The 26,877-nt window shown below is 33.0% G+C and overlaps 1 protein-coding gene across 2 annotated transcripts in view; it reads left to right on the top strand.

The window, feature by feature from the left end:
- LOC114329548 (SWI/SNF complex subunit SMARCC2) overlaps positions 1-26,877 on the top strand; it is an 88,959-nt gene that overhangs the window by 41,257 nt on the left and 20,825 nt on the right. Inside the window, exon 4 of one of the 2 annotated variants that reach the window (XM_050641303.1) lies at positions 8,353-8,436. The exons of the other annotated variant lie outside the window; for it this stretch is intronic. Coding sequence (XP_050497260.1) covers positions 8,353-8,436 — 84 coding nt within the window. The remainder of the gene's footprint in view (positions 1-8,352; positions 8,437-26,877) is intronic. 2 annotated transcript variants of the gene reach the window in all.

Here is a 26,877-nt window from a genome sequence, read left to right as displayed (position 1 = left end):
GAATTCCTCCGTTACGTTAGCTGCCATCTTGATTTTAAAGGAGAACCTGTTTTGCTCAATATCTCCGCCATTTTTAACTTTTCGACAAAAATGGTAGGAACTGAAATTGTTCCAAATAAATCCTATTTACAATTATTACAATTTCTTTTTAACAATTTTTGTCGTGAGGTCGATATTTTCGAGTTAATTGTACTTACAGTAGACGCCTATATTTTTGACTATAATACTGCATGTACCTTTTTTGGTATTGTAATATAATTCAAATCCTTCTCACCACTTGAAGTCCTATGTTTTGTCTATCTGTGGGCAAATTTTCAGCCAAATCGATTATGATGTATTTTGGGAATGGAGAAAAATGTAAAAAACGGTATTTTAACGTTTTCTACACTATAAAATTTGATCAAAAGCTTGTTTTGAATCAAAGTAACTTGTTATAATGCCATATAATGACATTTTTGAGTCCCTTCTATTAAAATATTATGTTTTCCATTGATACTTTACGATAGAAAATGCAAATTTGTATAAATAAACACCAAATCACTGTAAAATCGCATAAAATAACATTTTGAGAAAAAAAAAGAAGAAGATTTTTTGACCTTAAATATCTTATTTTTACGTCCCGCAGAAGCTATATACCAATTTTCAAACAAATCGGAGGTCCAAAATTTTTTTTGCTCCCAAATTGAGTGATTTGAAATGGAATGACCCTTCTAATAATATTTATGTATAAAAGACTAGAAAAATATGTTTTTTGTTGGGCTGAGTAGTTTGCTTCTTGATTCTATTTAGTTTTAAAACTTTTGAATGCTGTAATAGTACTGAGAACTGTAAAGATAAAAATCTGTATTTTTTTGAAGATACCACAACACTTGTTTGACATAATATCTAACAATAGGGTCAATCCATACCAAGTGGTCCAATATAAATTAAGTTGATTGCTTGACTATTTTTAATATTTTTTATTTTTCTACCAATTAAATTTCAGTTTATAGAGTGTACAAAATTGCATTCATTTTATTTTTAAAAAATTTATTTTGCCGATGGCGGTTGTTTTTGTTTCAGCGTATTTTCACGGAAAACATGGCTTTGCTCTTTAGCCTATATTTTCACTTAGGATTGTCCTAGAACAATAAATAAAAAACCAAACTTTTTAAAAAAGTATGCTCTAAAAAATGACCGAGCGCATTATTTAATTACAAACTATCCTTAAAGCCTTAATTGAACCTCAAAGTTTGAAAAGGTAAAATGATTTTTTATTTTTTTTTAACATTTTTTAGCATTTTTTAACAACATAAGGTAAGCAGATAACGATTTCTAATTTTTTTCTGGAAAAGACATTCGTACCTACTTTAATTGAAAAAAGTTTGGGCTTTGAGACTTAAGTGAATTTAAAAAAAAAATGAAAAATGTCATTTTTTGAAAATTTTCAATGTTTGACCCCTTATATCTCTGATGGCAAGCAAGTAAAAATTTGAAATGTGGCTAAATGTTAGTTCCTAACAAGTAGAATGAGCGGTAAAAATTTGGAGTTGTATACTTACGGCATATAGGAGTTACATGCCTCTGAAAATTGAAAAAATAGAAAAATTTCTAATTTGAGCTTTTGCAGGCAGAGTAATTAAAATTCAAATAAACTGTCTAATGAGATAAAAATTAATGTATTTTCACCAAATTTCACAATAAATACAAATTTATACTCCTTCTTCTTCTTCTTCGTCTAGCCATTCACGTTCACATCTGAACATAAGCCTCTTCAAGTCATCCTTTCCATTGTTTTTTGTTGTACGCTACTTGTAGCCAATTTTTCCCGGCAGTTCGTTTCAGATCATGTGGCCATCTCATAGGAGGTCTGCCTCTGGGTCTTTTGTGTTCGTATGGTCTCCAGGTTAGAATTGTTCTGTGCCATTTGTTAAGATCGCTCCTAGCTACATGTCCAGCGTATTCCCATTTCAATTTTAGTGATTTTTGTACCACATCGGTGACTTTGGTTTTCTGTCTTATCCATGTGTTTGTTTTCCTGTCCTTAAGTGATATGCCAAGCATTGCTCTTTCCATCGCGTGACTGAGTATGTTCATATTCTTTTTTGTGATTGTCTATGTTTGTGCCCCAAATGTATCCCTATGTATCGGAATAATGCATGCATCAAAAAACTTTAGATCTAAGATGTAGTTGAATTTGCTGATTTCTGAGTATATATAGTTCAGTTTGCCAAATGCTGCCCATGCTAACTTTCTTCTTCTTTTTATTTCTTCCGTTTGAATTTCCCTATTTAGTATTATTTTTTGTCCTAAGTATATATATTCTTCAACTTTTTCTATAACTTTGTTGTTTATTATTGTCATCGTTTCTTTGGAGTGCATGACTTTTGTTTTGTTTAAATTCATTTTCAGACCTATTTTAGAAGATTCTGTGTGTAGTTCTGAAAGCATGGTTTGCAGTTCTTGTAGGTCAGTAGCTATCAGGATTATGTCATCCGCAAATCGTAGATTACTGAGGTAGCGGCCATTGATGTTTATTCCCTTAGTTTCCAATTTCCCTTAGTATTCCCTTAGTTTCCTGTTTCCAATTTAGATTTTTAAAAACGTCCTCCAAAATTAAGGTGAACCGTTTGGGTGATTGAGTGTCTCCCTGTTTGACTCCCCTGTTTAATGGTACAGGGTCGTGTATTCATTTTCATTTAGGTAGTATGTAGCTGTAGCTTGGTTCATAGTTTCTTTTATTAAGTTAATATATCTGCTGCCTATTCTACAATTTTGCATTGCGTTTATTACGGCCGTGTGTTCTATAGGTAATACCTCATTTGGACTGCCTCTTCTTTTTTGGTACATGACGGCCTGTGTTTTGTCAGGATTGACAGCTATTTTCCACTGCACACACCATTCTTGTAGGTCGTCAAGAGCTCTGTGTAGGTGTCTTGTTGCAAAATCTGGGTGGGTACTGCTAAAAGCTATCGCTGTATCATCTGCGTATAGACTTAGCAACGATCTTGGTTCAGTTGGGGTGTCTGCCGTATATATGGTATATAGATATGGCGATAACACTGCCCCCTGTGGCACACCAGCCTCCATGGTCCCAACTTCGGACAGGGTTGGCCCTATCCGAACTCTGAACTTCCTGTTAGCTAGGTATGACGAGAGAAAGACACGTCATCGCCTCACTATAACCATATTGGTTAATTTTATACAGCAGGCCGTCGTGCCAGACCCTGTCGAATGCTTCACTGACGTCTAGAAAGGCGGCCGCTGTATATTTCTTTTCGTTGAACCCTTTTGTGATATATTCTGTTAACCTTAGCACTTGAAGTTCACACGAGTGCTCGGATCTGAATCCGAACTGTGCTTCAGGTATTGTTCCGATTGCTTCAGATTCTTTTAGCCTGGCTAATATGTCGCGCTCTGCGATTTTGCTTAATGCTGGTAATAAGCTTATCGGTCGATAATTCTGTGGAAATGTGGAAAAACGTGAGCCTCTTTCCATCTGTCAGGAAAATGTCTCAGTCCTTAAGATGTTGTTTATTAAATTTGTTATGTACACTATTGCTTTTCTTGGCAGATTTTTAAGAGCTCTGTTCGTAATCTTGTCCGGTCCTGGAGCTTTTTTGGCATTAGTACTTTTGATCAACTGTCTGACCTCTTCAGGGGAGGTGTGTGTAATACCTATAATGCCCTTTCTTCTTTTTAGAATTCTGCATCTTCGTTCGACGGTTTTTCGGGTGCTGTAAACGATATATGGTTATCCATAAGTATACAAAATATAATGTGCAACATCTTCACGTCTGCCCCCCCCCCTGAAAATTTTTATATGGGCGCCCATGATGCTGACAGTTTGTATTACCCCTAACCACCACTTTCCATCATACACACAGGCTATTATAATATCATTTTCACTTAGGGAAAGTGAGATATCATTCTCCCTTCCAAAAAATTCTTAAAAAAAAATTTAAAAAGATGTAAGAATACATGACACTGTGTACTGCTCAACACTAAAGGTTAGACTAAACTGAGCTCTGTTAATACAAGTACAGAAGAGTTTTGCCTGCAGAGTCATGATACGTACCTGCAAAGGCAAGAACTGCTCCTGTAGATACAGGATTCCTACACAGTACAGGAGAGATTGCAGCTTTTCCCATGGCAAAATCAATTATATATTTAACCAAATATATATATTACCAATCACATTTTAGTGGTTTAAATTAATTACCAAACCTAAATAGGTCTAATTTTAATGGGTAATGTCGTTAAGTAGTAACTAGTTTTTTTTTCAATTTATGTGATGAAATTTTCGGAACTGCTAAATATAAAAAGAGTAAATATTTAATAAAATAGTGAAATTTGGTGAAGATGTATTATTTTTATCTCATTAGACAGTTTATTTGAATTTTAATTACTCTGCCCGCAAACGCTCAAATGAACGATTTTTGACCATTTTCTCAGGCATGTTACTCATATTATATGACTTAAGTCTACAACTCCAAATTTTTACCCCTTATTCTACTGATTAGGAACTAACATTAGCCAAATTTCAAATTTTTTACTTGTTTGCCCATCAGAGATATCAGATGGTCAAACCTTGAAATTTTTCAAAAAATTTCATTTTTTTAACTTTTTTTTAAATAAGTCGCAAAGTTCAAACTTTTTCATTTAAAGTACATAGGTATGAATGTCTTCCAAAACAAATGCTGAAAATGGAATTTTATCATTTTACCTTTTCAAACTTTGAGGTTCAATTAAGGCCTTAAGGGTAGTTTGTAATTAAATAATGCATTAGACCATTTTTTAGAGCATACTTTTCTAAATAAAAAGTTTGGTTTTTGATTTATTATTCTAGGACAATCCCAAGTGAAAATATTGGCTAAAAAGCGAAGCCATGTTTTCCGTGAAAATAATCGATACGCCGAAACAAAAATGGCCGCCATCGGCAAAATAAATTATTTAAAAATAGAATGAATGCAATAATTGTGTACTCTCTATATACAAGGTGTCCAGAAACTCTACCGACAAACGAAGACAGGAGATTCCTCAGATAAATTTAAGACATTTTAACCCAATTCTTCTAGTCCGAAAATGCTTCCTAAGGGAGCTAGAGCTCTTTGAAGATGGCGTCTTGTAATTAGTTTTTCTTAAATAACTCCAGAACGCGTTTATTTAGAAAAATGAAAATTGGTACGCATATTTTTCTTCTAGAGATACATCGATTACATCTCTTGTGAATTTGTAGTACCGGTCATAGGCGTCCGTTTTGGCAACGGTTATTTTATCGCATAACTTTTATGTCTTTAGCTTTTAAGCATTTTTGACACTGGATTATTAAATTATGAGGTATGCTAGTACTAAAAGGTACTCTTGCTCTAACTCGGTAGAACACACCGTTTTCTAGAAAAATCGATTTGAAAATTTTTCGTTTTTTTGAATTTCCAAAAAAAAAATTTTAAAAAACCATTTAGAAAAACGAAAACTGGTACGTCTATTTATAATCCAGTATGTATAATACGATTTCATTAATTGCGAATTTTTAGAACCGGTCATATGCGTCCGTTTTGGGTAGGTGAAGGGTTATTTTATCGCATAACTTTTTTGTCTTTAATTTTTAAGAATTTTGACTTTAGATTATTAAATTGTGCGGTATTTTAGTACTAAACGTTACTCTTGCTATAAGTTGGTAAAATACACCGCCTTTTTTTTTTCAATTTTTTTTTTTCAAATTCAAAAGACGAAAAATTTTCAAATCGATTTTTAGAAAACGGTGTGTCCTACCGACTTAAATCAATAGTACCTTTTAGTACTAGAATATCTCACAATATAATAATCCAGTATCAAAAATGCTTAAAAGTTAAAGACAAAAAAGTTATGCGATAAAATAACCATTGCCCTATCCAAAACGGTCAAAACGGCAAACAGGTTCTCAAAAAAATTTTTGATAGTGTGTAAAAAAAGTTTTATTATCAGCTAAGTACTTTCAACACATAACGTGCCATCATCAGAGCCTCCTAAAAGGGCATTTAAGATAAGATTTTTTATAAAAAAGAGTGAAAAACTTACGTCCTCTTATAAAACCTTCATAGAAGAGCAATTGCTAAACGACACAATAAAATACATGGATACTGGGCAAAAGCCACAGATATCGGGTATAACAACCCCTTAAAATGAATAAATCCACATCTAAATTCTTTTATATATTAAAAAAGACAACATGGCTGAGTCAAACCATTTTGAGCCCACGTGAACAGCTGAGGAAGACTGTCATTTATTAAAATGATAAAGAAGGAACCACAATCTTATGCGACCTCTATATTCGTAAATAATAATTAAAATTAATTAAAAATTGAAAATGACTAAAAAGCCATGTATAGGTTAAATGAATTTTATGTTAAGATACTAAATTTTAAAGTTAAATTTTCAAAAAATTACTATTAGTAATATTGATGTGAAATGTTAACGTGTATATAAGTTATCAAAATTCTTCTAAAAACAAAACTGTTATAGTTTGACCAAGTGTAGAAGAAGTTAGATGAAATCAAACCTAGGAGAAATCTCATTTGATAACCTCAGAGTTCGAAAGCTGTTATTTTATAAATTAACGATACTATTAATTAATTCAGACAAATCTCTAATATTTTACTTGTTTACAAATATGTAGTCAATTAAAGAAAATTCAAGAATACCTAAAAGTAATGCTCAAAAACTTTCATAAATTGTTGGATATGCTGTATACTAAACCAAAATTATTAAAGAAATTTCTTAAAAATAGGATCAAATTTACAATTTAATTGAATCTGGGTGTTAACACAGTTTTGAGGGTTTCTTTTCATTTCTCTACTTATTTCTAGATCTTCTAGTAGATTCATTTTAAGAAGATCTAGAAATAAGTAGAGAAATGAAAAGAAACCGTCAAAACTGTGTCAACACCCAGATTCAATTAAATTGTAAATTTGATCCTATTTTTAAGAAATTTCTTTAATAATTTTGGTTTAGTATTCAGCATACCCAACAATTTATGAAAGTTTTTGAGCATTACTTTTAGGTATTCTTGAATTTTCTTTAATTGACTACATATTTGTAAACAAGTAAAATATTTGAGATTTGTCTGAATTAATTAATAGTATTGTTAATTTATAAAATAACAGCTTTCGAACTCGTGAGGTTATCAAATGAGATTTCTCCTAGGTTTGATTTCATTTAACTTCTTCTACACTTGGTCAAACTATAACAGTTTTGTTTTTAGAAGAATTTTGATAACTTATATACACGTTAACATTTCACATCAATATTACTAATAGTAATTTTTTGAAAATTTAACTTTAAAATTTAGTATCTTAACATAAAATTCATTTAACCTATACATGGCTTTTTAGTCATTTTCAATTTTTAATTAATTTTAATTATTATTTACGAATATAGAGGTCGCATAAGATTGTGGTTCCTTCTTTATCATTTTAATAAATAACAGTCTTCCTCAGCTGTTCATGTGGGCTCAAAATGGTTTGACTCAGCCATGTTGTCTTTTTTAATATATAACAGAATTTAGATGTGAATTTATTCATTTTAAGGGGTTGTTATATCCGATATCTGTGGCTTTTGCCCAGTATCCTTGTATTTTATTGTGTCGTTTAGCAATTGCTCTTCTATGAAGGTTTTATAAGAGGACGTAAGTTTTTCATTCATTTTTTATAAGAAATCTTATCTTAAATGTCCTTTTAGGATGCTCTGATGATGGCACGTTATGTGTTGAAAGTACTTAGCTGATAATAAAAATTTTTTTACACACTATCAAAAATTTTTTGAGAACATACACCTGTTTGCCGTTTTGACCTACTTAGAAGTGTGTACAAGTCTTACAGTATTTTCCAATTCTACCCAAAACGGACACCTATGACCGGTACTAGAAATTCACAATGGATGAAATCGATTTATCTCTGGAAGATAAATATGTGTACCAATTTTTGTTTTTCTAAATAGAAGCGTTCTGGAGGTATTTAAGAAAAACTAATTACAAGACATCATCTTCAAAGAGCTCTAGCTCCCTTAGGAAGCATTTTCGGACTAGATGAATTGGGTTCAAATGTCTTAAAATTATATGAGGAATCTCCTGTCTTCGTTTGTCGGTAGAGTTTCTGGACACCCTGTATAGACTAAAGTTTAAAAGGTAGAAAAAGAAAAGATATTAAAAATAGTCAAGCAACCACCTTGGCTTGGATTGGCCCAATAACTAATGGGAGTATGTGTACAGTTATTTTAAGTGATTCCTGCTAACCCTGCTTTTTGATCCTAAATGTAGATTTTGCCTTAATGTGCCTATGATTACATAGATTTCATGGTAAGAATCTGTTGTAGAATGCCTTTTTTAAATTCCAGAACCACAGTGTATGTGATGAAGTGAAACAGGATTTTACCAGTTTTACTAAAGCCATTATTAAAGTGGAAATAGAAAGGAACGGGGTAAGCAGGTTTGATAGATGTTATTCTTTGTGATCAGATTCCAAGTGATAAACATATTTTACATCTCTTTTGGTGTGAATAGGTTTTTTATTTTGTTTTCTTTTTATTTTTGCAATTTTCTTCTGTAGACAATATACAGGGTCATTCATGAAGAATCAGAAGTATTTTTTTCAAGATTCTTTAGTGGAAAATAAAATTAACTGCAAATATTTGCACCGCCAAAAATTGGAGCCCGGACAAAAAATCCCGGACAAAAAATCCCCACAAAAATTCCCGGACAAATTTTTTTGAACAAAATATCCCCACAAAAAATTCCGGACAAAAAATCCCCAAGAAATATTTGCTGCCGAATAGTTCTCTAAAAGTTTTCCCGAAATTTTACGAAATTTCGAATTCCAATTCCATGCTGAAAACTTCTAAATTTACATGACAAAAGAGTGTGTTTTTCAAAAATCGTGGAAGATATGGGGAATGAGCTAAGGCCCCGTTCTCTTGACAGGTGCTTGATAACGCGCATTTTGAGAACGCCCGATTATAACAACTACATACTTGATGGATTCGACCGTTACTTGATGGAAGTTCATTTTATCTAACAATAAAACACTGCAAACGTTTGTTTTCTATACTTCCACAAAATTTATTACAACTATCTGACTACAGCTGTTTCGGCAGAGTGCCTTTCTCAAGTGATATAGTTTACAATGTGTTTGCCTTTTTAAGTCTTTAACTGAAGAGGTTGAGGAGTGGGGAGCTGTTTGTCTCGAGTTGGTCATTCAGAATTATATCTGTATTTTTCAATTTATTAATTTCCATTGATTCTAAAAGTGATAGCTTAAGGCCTTTATTTTGAATATGTAGAATTTGAAACTCTTCATTGAAAGAATGATTATGATCTAGAAGGTGAAGTGCGTATGTAGAAGTGTCTGTTTTTCTATTGTTGAAAGCCCTTTTGTGTTCTGCTATCCGTTTGTCAAAAGTTCTGCCAGTTTGACCGATGTAAGTTTTCGGACAGTCACCACAAGTTAGTTTGTACACACCACTCTGTAGTTGCTTTCTCTTTCGGCTTTTATAACAATTAAATTCTCTTCAGTTAAAGACTTAAAAAGGCAAACACATTGTAAAATATATCACTTGAGAAAGGTTTGTTTTCTATACTTCCACAAAATTTATTACAACTATGTTATTACTACAGCTGTTTCGGCAAAGTGCCTTTCTCAAGTGATATATTTTACAATGTGTTTGCCTTTTTAAGTCTTTAACTGAAGAGGTTGAGGAGTGGGGAGCTGTTTGTCTCGAGTTGGTCATTCAGAATTATATCTGTATTTTTCAGTTTATTAATTTCCATAGATTCTAAAAAAGATAGCTTAAGGCCTTTATTTTGAATATGCAGAATTTGAAACTCTTCATTGAAAGAATGATTATGATCTAGAAGGTGAAGTGCGTATGTAGAAGTTTCTGTTTTTCTATTGTTGAAAGCCCTTTTGTGTTCTGCTATCCGTTTGTTAAAAGTTCTGCCAGTTTGACCGATGTACGTTTTCGGACAGTCACCACAAGTTAGTTTGTACACCCCACTCTGTAGTTGCTTTCTCTTTCGGCTTTTATTGTTCTTAATATATTTGCTTAAGTTGTTGTTAGTTCTGAAAGCTGGTGTTATTGCTTTCTTTTTTATGTATCTGGCTATTTTTGTTGTTATCTTGCCAGTATATGTAAGAGAGCAGAAGGTACTGGGTTCTTTCTGTGGTGGTGGATACACTAATTTCAGGGCTTTCTTATGGAGTTTTTGGTTTAGAATTTTGTTAACTGTTTGTTCGTTATAGCCGTTGTTTACTGCTATTTGTTTAATGATGTTTAGTTCTATCTCGAAGTTATTTCTTGTCATGGGAATTTCTGTCAGTCTATGTATCATGCTATGGTAGGCTGCTAATTTGTGTTGTGTAATTCTGTGTAATTTGTGAACAATTTCTAAACATCCCGTATTTAAACAGTTCTTATATTGGTGGAAATACGTGGATGATAGACTAGTATGCTTTACAGGAACTAACAGACAAATTGAGTTTACAATAGAAACAGAACAGAATAACTCCATCAACTTTCTAGATGTAACGATTACCAGACAACACAACAAACATGAGTTCTCCGTATATCATAAACCTACCCATACTGACACAACTATACACAATTCATCATCCCATCCTACACAACACAAATTAGCAGCCTACCATAGCATGATACATAGACTGACAGAAATTCCTATGACAAGAAATAACTTCGAGATAGAACTAAACATCATTAAACAAATAGCAGTAAACAACGGCTATAACGAACAAACAGTTAACAAAATTTTAAACCAAAAACTCCATAAGAAAGCCCTGAAATAAGTGTATCCACCACCACAGAAAGAACCCAGTACCTTCTGCTCTCTTACATATACTGGCAAGATAACAACAAAAATAGCCAGATACATAAAAAAGAAAGGAATAACACCAGCTTTCAGAACTAACAACAACTTAAGCAAATATATTAAGAACAATAAAAGCCGAAATAGAAAACAACTACAGAGTGGTGTGTACAAACTAACTTGTGGTGACTGTCCGAAAACGTACATCGGTCAAACTGGCAGAACTTTTGACAAACGGATAGCAGAACACAAAAGGGCTTTCAACAATAGAAAAACAGAAACTTCTACATACGCACTTCACCTTCTAGATCATAATCATTCTTTCAATGAAGAGTTTCAAATTCTGCATATTCAAGATAAAGGCCTTAAGCTATCTTTTTTAGAATCTATGGAAATTAATAAACTGAAAAATACAGATATAATTCTGAATGACCAACTCGAGACAAACAGCTTCCCACTCCTCAACCTCTTCAGTTAAAGACTTAAAAAGGCAAACACATTTTAAACTATATTAGTCCAGGGTAATAAGGTTTTTTCCATGACACTCGAGCAGCCAGGGTACTGAAGCGTTTTGTCGACAGGTAATACCTATAAGAGCAAATTGTAACTATTTCCTGCGTAGGATCTGGCGGCCATTTTTATTTATAAACAATTAACTGTCAAAAAATGGCATTTTCCCCTTTTTTTTCAAATCAATGGAAAACAGTGAAACTAATGTTTTTTTTAGTACAAATATCTTTGAGATTATGGAAAAATCTTTAAAATGACGTATTACAAAGTTTGATATACTCATTTATTGTTAATATAATTGCGAAAAAAAGGTCGGAATTGCAAAAAAAATTAATTTCGCAATATCTATTGTAAAAATTAGTGTACAGCTTTAAAATTTTTGTCATATAAGGGTTCTTTGGTGCTTAATATGTGATAAAAATTTCAAAGCGATTCATTCAATTGTTTAAATTTTATTCAAATTGTTTATCCCAGAGAACATTTTTTTTACAATAACATAAGTCAGAAAAAACTGACGTTAGAACCATTCCACAGGTGTCAAATGAAAGAGCATGAGCTATATTTTCAATTTGGTTTAAAAAAAGCGAATAAAAGATGCATTTATTAGTAATAAATAATTATGCAAAAGTATCGTAAATTTTCCTTATAAACTTTTTATTTTGTTATATAAGAAATTATATATATTTATTACAATTTTTTATCAATTATGATATAAATAACATTATTTGGTAGTTGAGCACTTAAAACAGGGTAAAAAAGTTATTTTTTTTGGAAAAAGTTATACAAAAAGTTTATAAGGAAAGATTTACGATACTTTTGCACAAGTATTTATTACTAATAAATGCATTTTTTATTCGCTTTTTTAAACCAAGTTAAAAATATAGTTCATGCTCTTCCATTTGACACCTGTGGAATGGTTCTAACGTCATTTTTTTCTGACTTATGTTCGTGCAAAAAAAATGCTCACTGATATAAACAATTCGAATAAAATTTAAACAATTGAATTAATCGCTTTGAAATTTTTATCACATATTAAGCACCAAAGAACCCTCATTTGACAAAAATTTTAAACCTGTACACTAATTTTTACAGCAGTTATCGCGAAAATATTTTTTTTGCAATTCCGACCTTTTTTCGCAATTATATTAACAATAAATGAGTATATCAAACTTCGTAATATGTCATTTTAAAGCTTTTTCCATAATCTCAAAGATATTTGTACTAAAAAAATCATAAGTTTCACTGTTTTCCATTGATTTGAAAAAAAAGGGAAAAATGCCATTTTTTGATAGTTAATTGTTTATAAATAAAAATGGCCGCCAGATCCTACGCAGGAAATAGTTACAATTTGTTCCTATATGTATTACTTGTCGAAAAAACGCTTCAGTACCCTGGCTGCTCGAGTGTCACGAACAGGGTATATTTTTGTCTTATTACCCTGGCCTATATCACTTGAGAAAGACACTCTGCCGAAACAGCTGTAGTCAGATAGTTGTAATAAATTTTGTGGAAGTATAGAAAACAAACGTTTTCAGTGTTTTATTGTTAGACAACTACATACATTTTACTTAAGACCGTTCACATGCTAACGCACGTTTTAGGTCATTAAAACGCGCGTTGGCGTGTGAACGGTCTCAAAATGTATGTAGTTGTACAGTTGTAGTCCCGCGTTATAAAGCGCCTGTCATGAGAACGGGGCCTTAGCTCATTCCCCATATCTTCCACGATTTTTGAAAAAACTCACACTCTTTTGTCATGTAAAATTTGAAGTTTTCAGCATGGCATTGGAATTCGAAATTTGGTAAAATTTCGGGAAAACTCTTAGAGAAATATTCGGCAGCAAATATTTCGTGGGGATTTTTTGTCCGGGATTTTTTGTGGGGATATTTTGTCCAAAAAAATTTGTGGGGATTATTTGTCCGGGTTTTTTTGTGGGGATTTTTTGTCGGGATTTATTTGTCCTAGCTTCCCAAAAATTATGCTCATTTTGATAGTAGATATTCTTGTGGTAACAGATTAACGGGCTCCGCTATTTTTTATTTTTTATTTTTTTCTTGAGTATTTACACTGTTGGGCAAATGTTCACTCAAACTTCTCATTTGAGCCACAGGGGGACGAAAGGACATGTTTTTCTATGTTAAGTTTGAGACACACTGTAGGGAGGGCAAGGTACAAGGGCGGATCGACAAATTTCAAAAAAATATACAAGGTAGTTCTAAAGTTATGGATCCAGAAAGAAATGGGCAAAATCGATAAAACACCCTGTAACTCACATTTTCACATTTTACGAAGGATATTGTTGGCCAATATCAATGCGGATTTACTGCTGGAAAGGCAGCTATACATCAAATTCAAGCACATAGGCAGATTCTAGAAAAGTCACTAGAATATAACATAGATACCCAACATCTCTTCGTCGACTTCAAAGCAGCCTATGACAGTGTTAAAGAACTGCATTGTATATTGCAATGATAGACTTTGAGATCCCATCTAAGTTAGTTAAGTTGACCCAACTAACAATGCAAAACGTAAGCTCTTGTGTTAGAATTCAAGGAGAAAACTCTACGTTCTTTGACAATAATGGTCTAAGACAGGGGGACGCGCTGGCGTGTCTCCTCTTTAATATTGCCTTGGAAAAGGCAGTCAGAAAATTAAATATTAGAATGAATGGAACTATGTTTAATAGATCGGCGCAAATTCTCGCATTCGCTGACGATATAGTTATAGTGGGCAGAAGTATGAGAGACATGGTACATGGTGCAGTGTTTTACAAGGCTTGCGGACGCGGTAAGTGAATTAGGACTTGTGGTAAACGAGGAAAAAAACAAATATATGTTGGTTTCTAAAAACTCCCTAAATTTCCAACAGAGAATTCAAATTAACAACCATACCTTTGAGCAAGTCAAGAAGCGACGAAATAAATAGACGGATAGCAATATCAAGCAGAACTATTCACGGTCTCCAGAAACATTTAAAAAATAAAAATATAAAACGTGCAGTAAAGCTCAATATATACAAGACCTTAATAAAACCGATTTTGATATATGGGGCTGAATCGTGGACCTTACCTCAAAATGATGAAAGACTTCTTGGTATTTTTGAGAGAAAAATTCTTGGAAAGATTTTTGGGTCCGTAAATGAAAATGGGCTATGGCGTTGAAGATACAACTTTGAACTGTATCAGTTGTACACCGATCCAGATATTGTGAAATTCGTTAAAATGTAGAAACTTAGATGGACTGGACACATTGCTAGGATGTCAGATCACGAATACACTAAGAAATTAACATTTTCAAAACCAGAGGGTACAAGAAGTAGAGGACGGCCACAAAGAAGATGGATTGATGATGTGGAAGGAAGGAGACCTTAAAATTCTAGGGGTCAGAAGATGAAGGGAAGTTGCCAGGAATCGACAGTAGTGGCGACTTCTTTGCAAGCAGGCCAAGATCCACAACGGATTGTCAAGCCACTTATGATGATAACCCGGTAACTCGGTTATAAAAATCGGTGAGGCAATAAATAATAAATGTAGTATATCTAGAACCGTATCAGTGGCCTCTATTCACCATTCAAGTAGTTCCGTTTCCCAATGGAACACCCTGTATAAACAAAGAAAATAGATGATTTTATTCTTTAACACATGTTTTAACTGAAACAATACTAAACTAAAAATAAATAAAAAAATAACACTGTAACACAACTTTAAAACAAAAAGAAACAACATAAACGAATATCGCGTGTTTCCCCCTCTACTTCTAATAACAGTTATACGTTAACTAGGTGAGCAGTATGCACAATGCAACATAAGAGATGAGATTGTTTAATGGAGGCTCTATGATGTTTTGGGGTGGAATTTCCTTGACAGCAAGAAGGGTTTTGGTGTCTTTTTAAATAGTGAAATTTTGTTTCTTTAAACACATTGTTCATATTGCACTTTATATAGGAAATAATTTTATCTTAATGCATGATAATACAAGGCCTCACGTATCGTTACTGAATATTTAAGTGAAGTAATTATCCAGAAATTGAATTGCCCCTCTCTCAGTCCCGACATGAATCCTATTGAACACTTATGGGATATTGTCGGTAGACAATTAAGACCACGTCAACCCCTTCCTGCTTCCCTAAAAGATATAGAAACTATGGTTCTTGATATCTGAAACTCTATAGATCAAAATCAAATAGCGCGCTTCATATCCAGCATGCCTGGGCGAGCACATGCCATTAGTTTACGTTATATGTTTCTTCTATTTTTAAAGTTTAGTTAACTGTTATTGAAGTGAAAACTTCTTTAGGGACGTTGTGCGATTTTTGGATAGGGGAAAAAGCATTGAATTCGCGACCGTCATTGCGACCGTCATCGCTTATGCTATATATTATTTGTATGGGGAAAAAGTAGTAAATTAGCGACCGTTATCGCTTCGACGAAATAAATTTTTGAATTGAAAATTTCTTTAGGGACGTTGTGCACTTCTTGGATGGGGAAAAAGTATTGAATTTGCGACCGTCATCACTTCGCTAAAATAAATTTTGTACATACATATATAAATTATGTGTATGTATACATAAATAGCATAGGGCATACGCATCGCGTATATCGTATATGATATAGGTATAGCACTTCTTTTAGGATGGGGTAAAAGCATTGAGCTCGTAATTTATATACTATAAGAAGTTTTCACTTCTGTCGGCACTGCCACGAGTGCCTTTAATTTTTTTTTACTGTTTCAGTTAAAACACATATGTTAAAGAATAAAGGCGTCTATTTTCTTTGTTTTTAAAGATATCAGGGAAATTAACAGACAAAATGTTCACAAAACATGAGGCTACAATGTGATTTTGATGTACATTGTCCTCCATACAGGGTGTCTCAAACTTAATATAAGAAAAACATTTCCTTTCTTCAACCCAGTATAAGCTTGAAAGAGTAAACATTTGTCCAACAGTGTAAATATCAAAGAGAAAATCTAAAATAATAAAAAAATTAGCAGAATCCGTTCACGAGAAAATTAACTATCAAAATGAGCATAATTTTTGGAGGTGCGAAACTTTTGCATTTAAGTGTATAATGTTTTTGTTAATAACTAACAATCAATTATTAATACTGAGATACAGTGTAAGACTAATAACAGCAATTTAGTAACGTTGGTTTAGTTGGAAATCCATAGGTTTGTTCGTAGTACGATCAGCAACCGTTGCTAACCATCAGACGCATGCGCGTTCGTAGTCTACGAACGCTAAAGTCGGATTTATAGTTTGACGTAGCGTAGACGTAGACGTAACGGAGACGCAGTGGAAAAGATCAACACCGAATTTTGTGTACTCCTGTTTATAAATGAACGCAAGCGCCTGACGGAACATAAGAGAAACGTAACGTAACGAAAGAGTTCACCAACTTTCATCTTTTACAGTGCGTTTCTTACGTCTGGCCAATCAAAATTAAGAATTTTGTTCTGTCACCCAAAGTGGACACGCCCTCATCAATTTTGTAAAGATAAAGTTGTTTATCAACATATTCGAATTTTGTTAATTATTTGAATACAATGGATGTTAAGTTATTAATTTAATAAAAATATATCATAGAGTCATTTCAATATTTCAGATAAATATGAGTTGTTTATTAGCCTAATTCGGGGTTATATATACAATTATAGGTAAATCCAATAAACATTTTAAAGACCAGAAATGAAACAAAATAGTTGGAAATCCCACGGCATGCGGCACCAAGGAGCATATCTTCGTTTATTTCCTAATCCATGAAACACACAAGACAGATAAATATTATAATAAATAGTAGTAGTATAAATAAATAAACACAAAGTTTGTTTATTACTGTTCGCATAATTTATAGGCTATGTTGTTGAATTAGAATTAAGTCATTGTTTACTCTTTCTACTCATGCGCAAAAATTCCGCTACGTCGATCTATAAATTGACATAATATTTTCTTACGTTTCCAGTCCGTTTCTTACGTCTCCGTTGCGTCTACGTCTACGCTACGTCAAACTATAAATCCAACTTAACTGTTAACTTCGCATGCGTCTGGTGGTTGGCAACGGTTGCTGACCGTACTACGAACAAACCTTATATTTACTCCAGCAAGAGCATTTTAAATATGAATTTAATATTAATAAAAGTAATGACATATTTGAAAACATATTTTTAGGTGACATGTTTTAACAATAATATCACTGTAATAACAATAGAGGAATTTACCTAAATGTTTCCAAAGTGTAAGTCATTCGATTCAGTTTCCTTGGCCACCCTATAGTCCAGATTTTAACCAATGGATTATATTATGTTTCAGTGTCACATACAATACATTGTTTGCATAAAAACAATAGATATAGTAAGCGAATCTTTATTAATACAATTCAAGAAGCTCTTGATAATATAACTGACGACCAACTTCTTTTTCTATAAAAAATAACTGCTCAAGTAAATAAACCATTGTATTTAAGAGGGGGGTAGCCCTGTAGAACACATTTCTTTGGAAATACTTTCCATTTATGTTTATATGTATAAGAATAATAAATACCTATAGCAATACTACTGAATTATTTTTATAATTTAATCACATTGTATCTTAGTAAGTGTTAATATTTGATTCGTTGTTAAGCAAAAAATTATTATTTTATCTACTAATAGAATCTGCAAGTAAAATAATACCCATTCTTTGAATCACTGTGTATTTAAGACTGTTAAGTGTATATTTTTTAAGAGTTCATCATAAATATTCAACATTTTATTGTGTGCATGACATTTATTGATTCCTTTGATTTCTTCTTTTGTTAAACACATACTGTGCATTTTTCTTTTTTCCTTGCATTGGATGATAACAATTTACAAAAATCTATTTGTTTACTGTTGGTGGGGTACATTGTTCTTTATAGTTACTTTCTAGACTGACAGATCTCTTGAATATCGTCATGATATTCTTGAAATTTATTTGAGTTATCTTCAGTATTTTATTATAAAGATTTCTTTCCTACGAAGGTGCTTTTTTGCTTTTATATGATGTTAGTTGCGTTTTTTTAGTGGAATTCTGCAGAATGATTTACAATAGCTTAGATTTAGTAAGTGAAATATGAGGCATTTAGATACTTATCTTTGCATGCTTTATATATAGTGTACTTACATTAATTGCCCTTCAGTTATGTAATAATAATAGTAACAAATATTTCCCATGAAGAAATCATCCAAATAATTTTTAATACATGGTGTGAGTCGAAAATTGCTTGCATGGATACTAAACCGCATTGGTCATCTTGCCCTAATTGAATAATAAGTATTTGTATTCTATTCTATTTGTCAATGTCTATGGATGGATCTCGAGCTAAAGTAACAACAGAAGAATGTAGCACAAAATCAGTGACAATAGAAACAGGGGTGCGACAAGGCGACCCTTTCAACCACACTATTCAACATAGCAGTAGAAGGAACAGTCAAGGCCAGCGGAATTAAAGGCCCACTCCTCAACACAAATAGTATAATAGTAGTTCTAATGGGAAGAGACAAGGAAAGATTAAAAAAGCAGTAACAACCCTGGCAAATGACGCACGGCAAAGAGGTCTAGAAATTAACGAAGGAAAAACAAAATATCTACTCTGCTCTAGAAGAGAAGATAACAAGACGAGAGAAATCACGATAGAAAACTACACTTTTGGAAGAATTCAACAAATTACATATTTGGGAGTAATTGTGAATGGCAAAAATAAGAGAAGTGATTAAGTAACGGAGCGAATACTAGCAGGCAACCAAACATACTGGAGGCATAGGCTAATGAAGGACAAGAATTTATCCAGAAATATAAAACTGAAAATATCCATCCAGAGTTGCAATAAGACCAGTAGTTACATAAGCAGCTGAGACAATGTGCCTCACAGATAAAGATGAAGAAAAATTAAGAATATTCGAAAGGAAAATCCTATGAAGAATAAAATTATGTATATACAGCGTGTCTACTTAAGTTGGAAAAATATGGGAAACTTTTTTGTTATCCATTTTACGAAAAAAAGGTATTCTTTATAAAAAGTTCTGCATGCTCCAAAATCTAAGATTCAATCATCAGATATCAAATTTTGTCAATATTATACGAGGTATGTCAAAAAATATGAACTTCGTTCAAGAGTAAAGTACCTTTATTTCTCTCAATATCGAAAATTCTTATTATGAAAAGTTGTTTGGAAATAAAAACTAAGATCAAATATGCAATTACATGCATCTAATAGGGAACTTGCACTAAAAAATTTTTTTGTATAAAATTGTTAATTTATGTTTTAAAATGTTATATTCAAAATATTACGTCTTAACAATGAATAGTGTACGTACAACATATGGTCAAAGTTCCGCGCCTAAAATTTCCGTTTCAGACAACTTCAAAAGCGAGAGCTGGGGTCTGACGTCACAGGCCACTCGTATCGTTTGCCCGTTCGGTGGGCTATTGCATTTAATGCAGTTTACCCATAGATAAATAATGTAGTTGAAATATCTTGTTTTACTCTGTGGCAAAAATGATTTTTTCTGTGAAAGGCAAAATATTAATATTTTATCTCTGTTGACATGTATCAAAAAGTTCTTTTTTATGAAATTACTTTTGTCGTTTCTGGTGTTGAAGAACAAAGAAGAAACAAGTAACTTAAAAATAAACAAAACTTTTAGTAATAAAAGTAAGAGTAACTAAAAAGTATTGGTGCTACTATAGTATGCGGTCTACAGTCGGGTTTCTACTATAGCTTGCGGTCTACCGAGGGATGCGGTGTAAGTACAAGCTGAGATGATAAAGATATTAACTTGTAAAATTACAATATTGATTCCTCTTATTTACGCGTATTATTAACTTTGTAAAGAAGGATTTTGTTGGCTATGTACACGTTCTATCGGTACGTCTGCTAATCACCATAATCTTTTCTCAGAAGGCTTTGAACACAATATTGAAAGGCTCCAGTAGGTACTAATAAACATTACAATAAAATATAATCTTTATTATAATGCAAATTACACCGTAATCTTTTCCAGGATATACGAAATCCTTCGATTAGAGGTAGGTAGATCAAACCCACGGGGTAAACCGTATATACTATAATATAATGGTACCAAACTATTGTTATAAACGGTTTAAACATGCTTATTAATAACTCTTACTTATTTGCCTTGACACCTCGCATTTCTCCAATAGAATAACTTTCACTACTTTTTATAAAAGTTGCCACCATGAAGATATCAACGGTAGGTAAGTTAGTCAGATTGACCTTTTGAAAAACCCTCGTCCGTCATATTATGCGTTTTAAACTCTTTACAAAGTAGCACTCAACTTTATCAATTTCAGTTTAAAACTAAGCTGATTGGGGAACTACTTATTACAATATATAAGATGAACATAAATAATACCTAGGAATTTTCCATTAAAGACGATTAAAATGTAATATACCCGTGATACCTACCCTAATCGCGTTGTTTCCGACTGCTAGGCCCGGTTGACAGTGGCCCGTGACGTCGAACCAATAGAAGGACGTTCAAGAGCCTCCTAAGATATTTGAATTTTATAGCATTTTCAAAGCGTCGTAATTAACGTACGGGTTAAAAATATTTGTTTTTTTCGCATGCAAGCGTTTTAAGATCATGTTACCTTATGTTTTTTAATATCATTTTAATATTTAAAAAAATATGCAAGTTCCCTATTGGAAAAAAATATTTTCCAAATTTTTCTCAAATTTATTGATACTAACTTCGTTTTTATTTATTACACATACGATAACTCTTTTATTATTACTTTTACGAAAAAAAAAAGGTATTCTTTCTCTGTATGTCCTAAGACTGAAGATGCAACCATCAAATATCACATTTTATTAATTTTATACGAGGTATGTCAAAAAATATAAATTTCACTCAAGAGTAAAGTATCTTTATTTTTCACAATATTGAAAACGGTTATTAAAAAAGTTGTTTAAAATTAAAAACTATGTTTCAATATGCAATTACATCCTTCTAATTGAAATATTGTGAAATATAAAGCTACTATAATCTTGAGCTAATTTCATATTTTTTGACACACCTCGTATAAAATTAATAAAAGTTGATATATTATGGTTGTGTCTTAGATTTTAGACCATGCAAAGCTTTTTATGAAGAATAACTTTTTTTCGTAAAATGAATAATAAACGAGTTATCATATTTGTAATAATTAAAAACGATGTTGGGTAGGTATCCATAAATTTGAGAAAAAAAATTTATTTTTTTTTTTCAATTAGAAGCATGTAATTGCATATTTGATCTTAGTTTTTAATTCCAAACAACTTTTTATCATAAGAATTTTCGATATTGAGAGAAATAAAGGTACTTTACCCTTGACCGAAATTCATATTTTTTGACATACCTCTAATATTGAGAAAATTTGATATCTGATGATTGAATCTTAGGTTTTGGGGCACGCAGAACTTTTTATAAATATTAACTTTTTTTCGTAAAATTGATAATAAAAAAGTTTCCCATATGTTTCCAACTTAAGTAGACACGCTGTATACAGGGTGTTTGGTAAAGAATAGTTTGATAAAGAATGTTTGGCCATAGCTAAGCCTTAGATTCCTGAGCTTAGTTAATTTAAGCTAATTTAAGTTTTAAGTTTTTAATTTAAAAAATCATACAGAAGTATGGTTTTAAGTTTTTAATTTAAGTTTTTCTCGATTTAAGCCAACTTACCTTAGTACAAAAGTTGATAACCTAAATACTTAAAAAGTTAAACTTTTATTTTATTTATTTTTGAATATTTCCTGACAAGCATGGAACAACAACACGAAATTTGGTAAGTGGTGCTGGTATTGTTACAATCTACTAAATTATGTTGAAACAAACGTTTCTGTCTACTACCAGAAGCGTACGACGGGGGAACATGAATGATTTACCCTTCCCAAATTCTACGCTACTGGCGGAATTGCTATTTTTGTGCAATTTTTTGATTCTCCAATACTTTTTATGTAAAAAACATACTCTTCATTCGTAACGATAAGCCATTCGTTTTCGAGATATTTGAAGCTAAAAACGAAGGAGCATAATACATTAATCAAAATAAGTGTGCCTTTTCATTTTTAACTTCAAATATCTCGAAAACTCATGACTTTATCGTTACAAATGAAGAGTATATTATTTGCATAGAAAGTATTGGAGAATCTAAAAATTATGCTAAAATAGCACTTTAATCAGTGGTGTAGAATGTGGGAAGGGTCAACCATTCACTTTATCCTGTCGTACGCCCCTGGTATTAACCACAAATTATTATTTAACATAATTTAGTAGGATGTACAGTACCTACACTTTCTGCCAAGTACCATAAGGATATGTCAAATAGTTTTATAGTATCGAGCACACATAGTTGTTAAAGTTTTAAATAAAGAATAAATTACATATTTAAAAAAAAGAATACTTTAAAATAATTTGACATATCCGTGTTATATTTGGCAGAAAGTGTAGGCGCTGTACACCCTACTACATTATGTTGAATAATCGTTTCTGGCTACTACCAGAGGCGTACGACAGGGGAAAGTGAATGGTTGACCCTTCCCAAATTCTACGCCACTGATGAAACTGGTATTTTAGCATAATTTTTAGATTCTCCAATACTTTCTATGCAAATAATATACTCTTCATTCGTAACGATAAAGTCATGAGTTTTCGAGATATTTTAAGTTAAAAATGAAAAGGCACACTTATTTTGATTAATGTATTATGCTCCTTCGTTTTTAGCTTCAAATATCTCGAAAACTAATGGCTTTATTGTTACGAATGAAGAGTATGTTTTTTACATAGAAAGTATTGGAGAATCAAAAAATTGCACTAAATTATCAATTCCGCCAGTGGCATAGAATTTGGGAAGGGTCAACCATTCACGTTCCCCCGTCATACGCCTCTGGTAGTAGCCAGAAACGTTTAACATAATTTAGTAGATTGTACAATACCAGCACCACTTACCAAATTTCGTGTTGTTGTCCCATTCCTGTCAGGAAATATTCAAAAATAAATGAAATAAAAGTTTAACTTTGACACCCTGTATTTCGGTTATTATCAACTTTTGTACTAAGGTAAGTTAGCTTAAATCGACCTATTTTAAGCTCATGAATCTAAGGTTAAGCTATGGCCCATTCTTTACCAAACACCCTGTATATTCCTAATAAGAGACATAACGAAGGGAGAAGATATAGTTAGATTTATTAAAGCGCAAGGACTAAGATGGCTAGGACACATAGAGAGAAGGAAAACGAACTACTGATTAAGAAGACACCAGATGGAAACCAGAAACTGAAAGACCAAGGGGAAGACACAGAGAGAGATGGGAGGACCAGATCATGAGAGATATCAAAATTCTGAAAGAAACTGGAGGGAACTATGCTCATATCGAAATGAGTGGAAGAAAATTGTAACGAAAGCCAAGTCATACAACAAACTTTGACAACATACAAGTGGAATGCGGAGTGATTCACCGCAATAAGCGAATCAGAGAGTCTAGGTAAGGGCGGCAAACATTCCATACGGAATGAAGAGCCTTGATGGTGATGATGATTTCTCTTACAGAATGATCAACTTTTGTTTTATGAATGTGTACAGACTATCACGGAAGGTGTTTTGTAATGGTATACTGTTTTCTAGGTTTATAGGTCGTGATTTGGTATTATTAAACAGTAGTAGCTGTTTTGTTTTGTCCCTCTTAATTTTTTATTCTACATTTACTTTTGAACTAGAGTCCTCCACTATTCTTTCTTTCATTACTGAAGGTTGTTCAGCTTTACCGAAAGTTTATACAAATTAAAGAGGAAAAACTAGCAGAGAGATAGTCTGGTTGGGACATTCCACTTCTACTTCTCTTTACACCTGATGGGTCCGTTTAGTTATCGTTTAAGTGTTATCTGACAGAGCTGGACTATTAAAATCTTGGCATGATATGGTTACACTTCGCAGACTGACAGCAATTCATGTGTACTATTGAAAATAAAATGGAAACAGACAAAAGAAAAAAGAAGTGATACAGAAAAGGATTCAGAAATCAGTGATTCATCTGAGTTTACAAACAGAATGAGTAGGGGGCTTTGTCACTATCCCATTGGTCTGAATGACCCCGCTCAGCAATATTCGTACTATTTTATTAAACCAATAGAAACAAAATATATGATGAATCATTATGTACCCTAGCATGTTTGTGTCATAAAGCAAATACGTTATTTAGTTGAGTCTACATAAACCTCACTTTACACTAATAACATGTATAAAATGTTCTGCTCTTGTTCCGGCTTTTGATTTGCTTTCATTTCATCACTGAACAATCTATCTTTTTGTTTTGCCTAAAATCCATCAGTTTGCGAGATGTTTTTTTTATTGTAAAAAATATGTTTCAACATGTGTTTATTAATGTAGTTTTCATGAAGTGTGTGGAATTTGTCTATTATGTCATTGTTTGAAAGAACTCAAGATTAATAAGACAGCTTTTAAGTTAACAGAAAGACATCCAGTATCTATAAAGCATGTGGGAAAATGGCATATCAGTATCAAAAATAGTTACACAAGGAACAAGTTTGTAGAAGACCACAAAAAATATCTGGTTCTGCTGCAGTTGGAACGCAGATATACACGAGTGGATTTTTGGGAAATTCAAAGAAGATTTACAAACAACAAGGCACCAAGAAATATTTGTGAAATTCGTCAGGAGTTTACGAGATTTGTCTTTTTAGTACTGCATATAGCCGCTTAGAGGAGCCACCAATAAGACCTTCCGACACAAACGTAACCTCAATCTTTTGTTGACATAAATCGAGAGTTTCATTGCGACACAAGTCGTGTCGATACAGTGAAATTTTTAAATTAGCAAGTCGGTTCTTCTTCTCAACTCAGGCGAGACTCGTTAGTCTCTGGCACATGGTCATAAGAGCTTTGTAGCAAATCCTGTTCTCCTTAAACTCTAAGAAGTCCTGTGGCCTCAACGAAGGCCAACAGTTTTCTTATTGGCAGTTTTAGGATCTCTTCTGGTTCAAACATCATTTGACCAGTGAAGTCCTGACTTACATCACCCAGCACACTGCAATGGCATAGTATGTGTATGGCAGTCTCTTCTTCCATTTCGCACTTTCTGCACCATGGTTCATTCACCTTACCTAGTTTGTATAGGTGATTTCTTAAACGGCAATGCAAAGTCACCATTTAAGTTACCGTTTTGATCTCTCGTTTATTGAGGTTCATCAAACAGTTCGGGAGTTTTTTATCAATATTCTTGATTATTTTTTTAGTCTGGATTTGCCCTTGAGTGGTTCTTCATTTATTTTGATGATTATCAGCCATTTCTGAACCTCGTTTTTCGTAGCATCTTTAGTGATGCCACAGAAAGGTTCTGGGCCTTCAAAAGTTTCTCTCGAGCCTTGTTTCGCTAACATATCTGCTCGTTCGTTCCCATGCACCCCTTCATGATCCGGCACCCATATTAAAGACACTTTATTGTCTTTTGCCAGGTTATTGAGGAGATCTTTGCAGTTTCTCGCCAGTTTTAATTTGGTGAGAGGGTTCTTTACAGCTAGAATAGCCGATTGGTCATCTGTGTAAATGTTGATTCTCTTAGCTTTAGGGTCTTCATCACTAATTTTATCAATGCAGGCCATCAAAGCAAAAACTTCAGCCTGGAACACCGTAGTATGTTGACCTTGGCTGTAAGATTTATTGTATTTACATGTTTGCCCAAAGACTCCTGATTCAGTACCATGGGCAGTTTTAGATCCATCAGTGAACCATATTAAGTCCCCATTAATATTTGGGACTTTTTGTTCTCTAGATGGTATAATTGTGTTAATCTTCTCAGTGAAGATTAGTTCTGGTGTCATCATATCTGAGTTCATCATAAAGATGGATTCCTCAAGTATAGTCCCAGTAGTGTTTGTGTGACTAGTCAATACATAATTCGGCATCCAAGTATTGTTTGCTTTGAGTCTCAGGATGGTCATAAAGGCTACCGCCGAAATATATAATTCCAGCGGAGGGAGACCTGTAATAGCCTCTAATGAAGCCGTTCCTGTACTCTATTCAAGGCTCCTGTTATATTTAGAAGCGCTTGTCTTTGTAGGGTGGTGAGAGTGGTCACACAAGATTGCAAAGCCGTCTTTCTCCACCAGAGTACTGACCCATAAGTGACTGTCGGTCGTATCACTGATGTGTATAACCAACAGACCATCTTTGGTTTCAATCCCCAGGTTTTACCTTCAACTCGTCTGCAGTTCCAGAAGAGTCGCTTAGCCCTATTGGTTATATTGGTAATATGAGTATTCCAATTGAGTTTCGAATCAATTTATCGAATCAATAAAAATAAATAAAACCAGAAGTTATTGCGAAACTCAGACAATGCAACATACAACGGCGAATCAACCTACATCAGGACAATGCAAGTGGTCACACTGCCCAAAAGACAATACGAGTTTTTGGAGCTTCAAAACATCGAATCCCAACGAAGTCACAACGACTTCTTCACGTTCCCAAAGATCAAGAATTCAATGCGTGGGCAGCGATTCC

The sequence above is a fragment of the Diabrotica virgifera genome, chromosome 10, assembly GCF_917563875.1.
Source record: "Diabrotica virgifera virgifera chromosome 10, PGI_DIABVI_V3a".
Classification (NCBI taxonomy): Eukaryota; Metazoa; Arthropoda; class Insecta; order Coleoptera; family Chrysomelidae; genus Diabrotica; species Diabrotica virgifera.
Note: the sequence above shows the minus strand (reverse complement) of the source record. Positions and strands in the feature narration are given on the sequence as shown.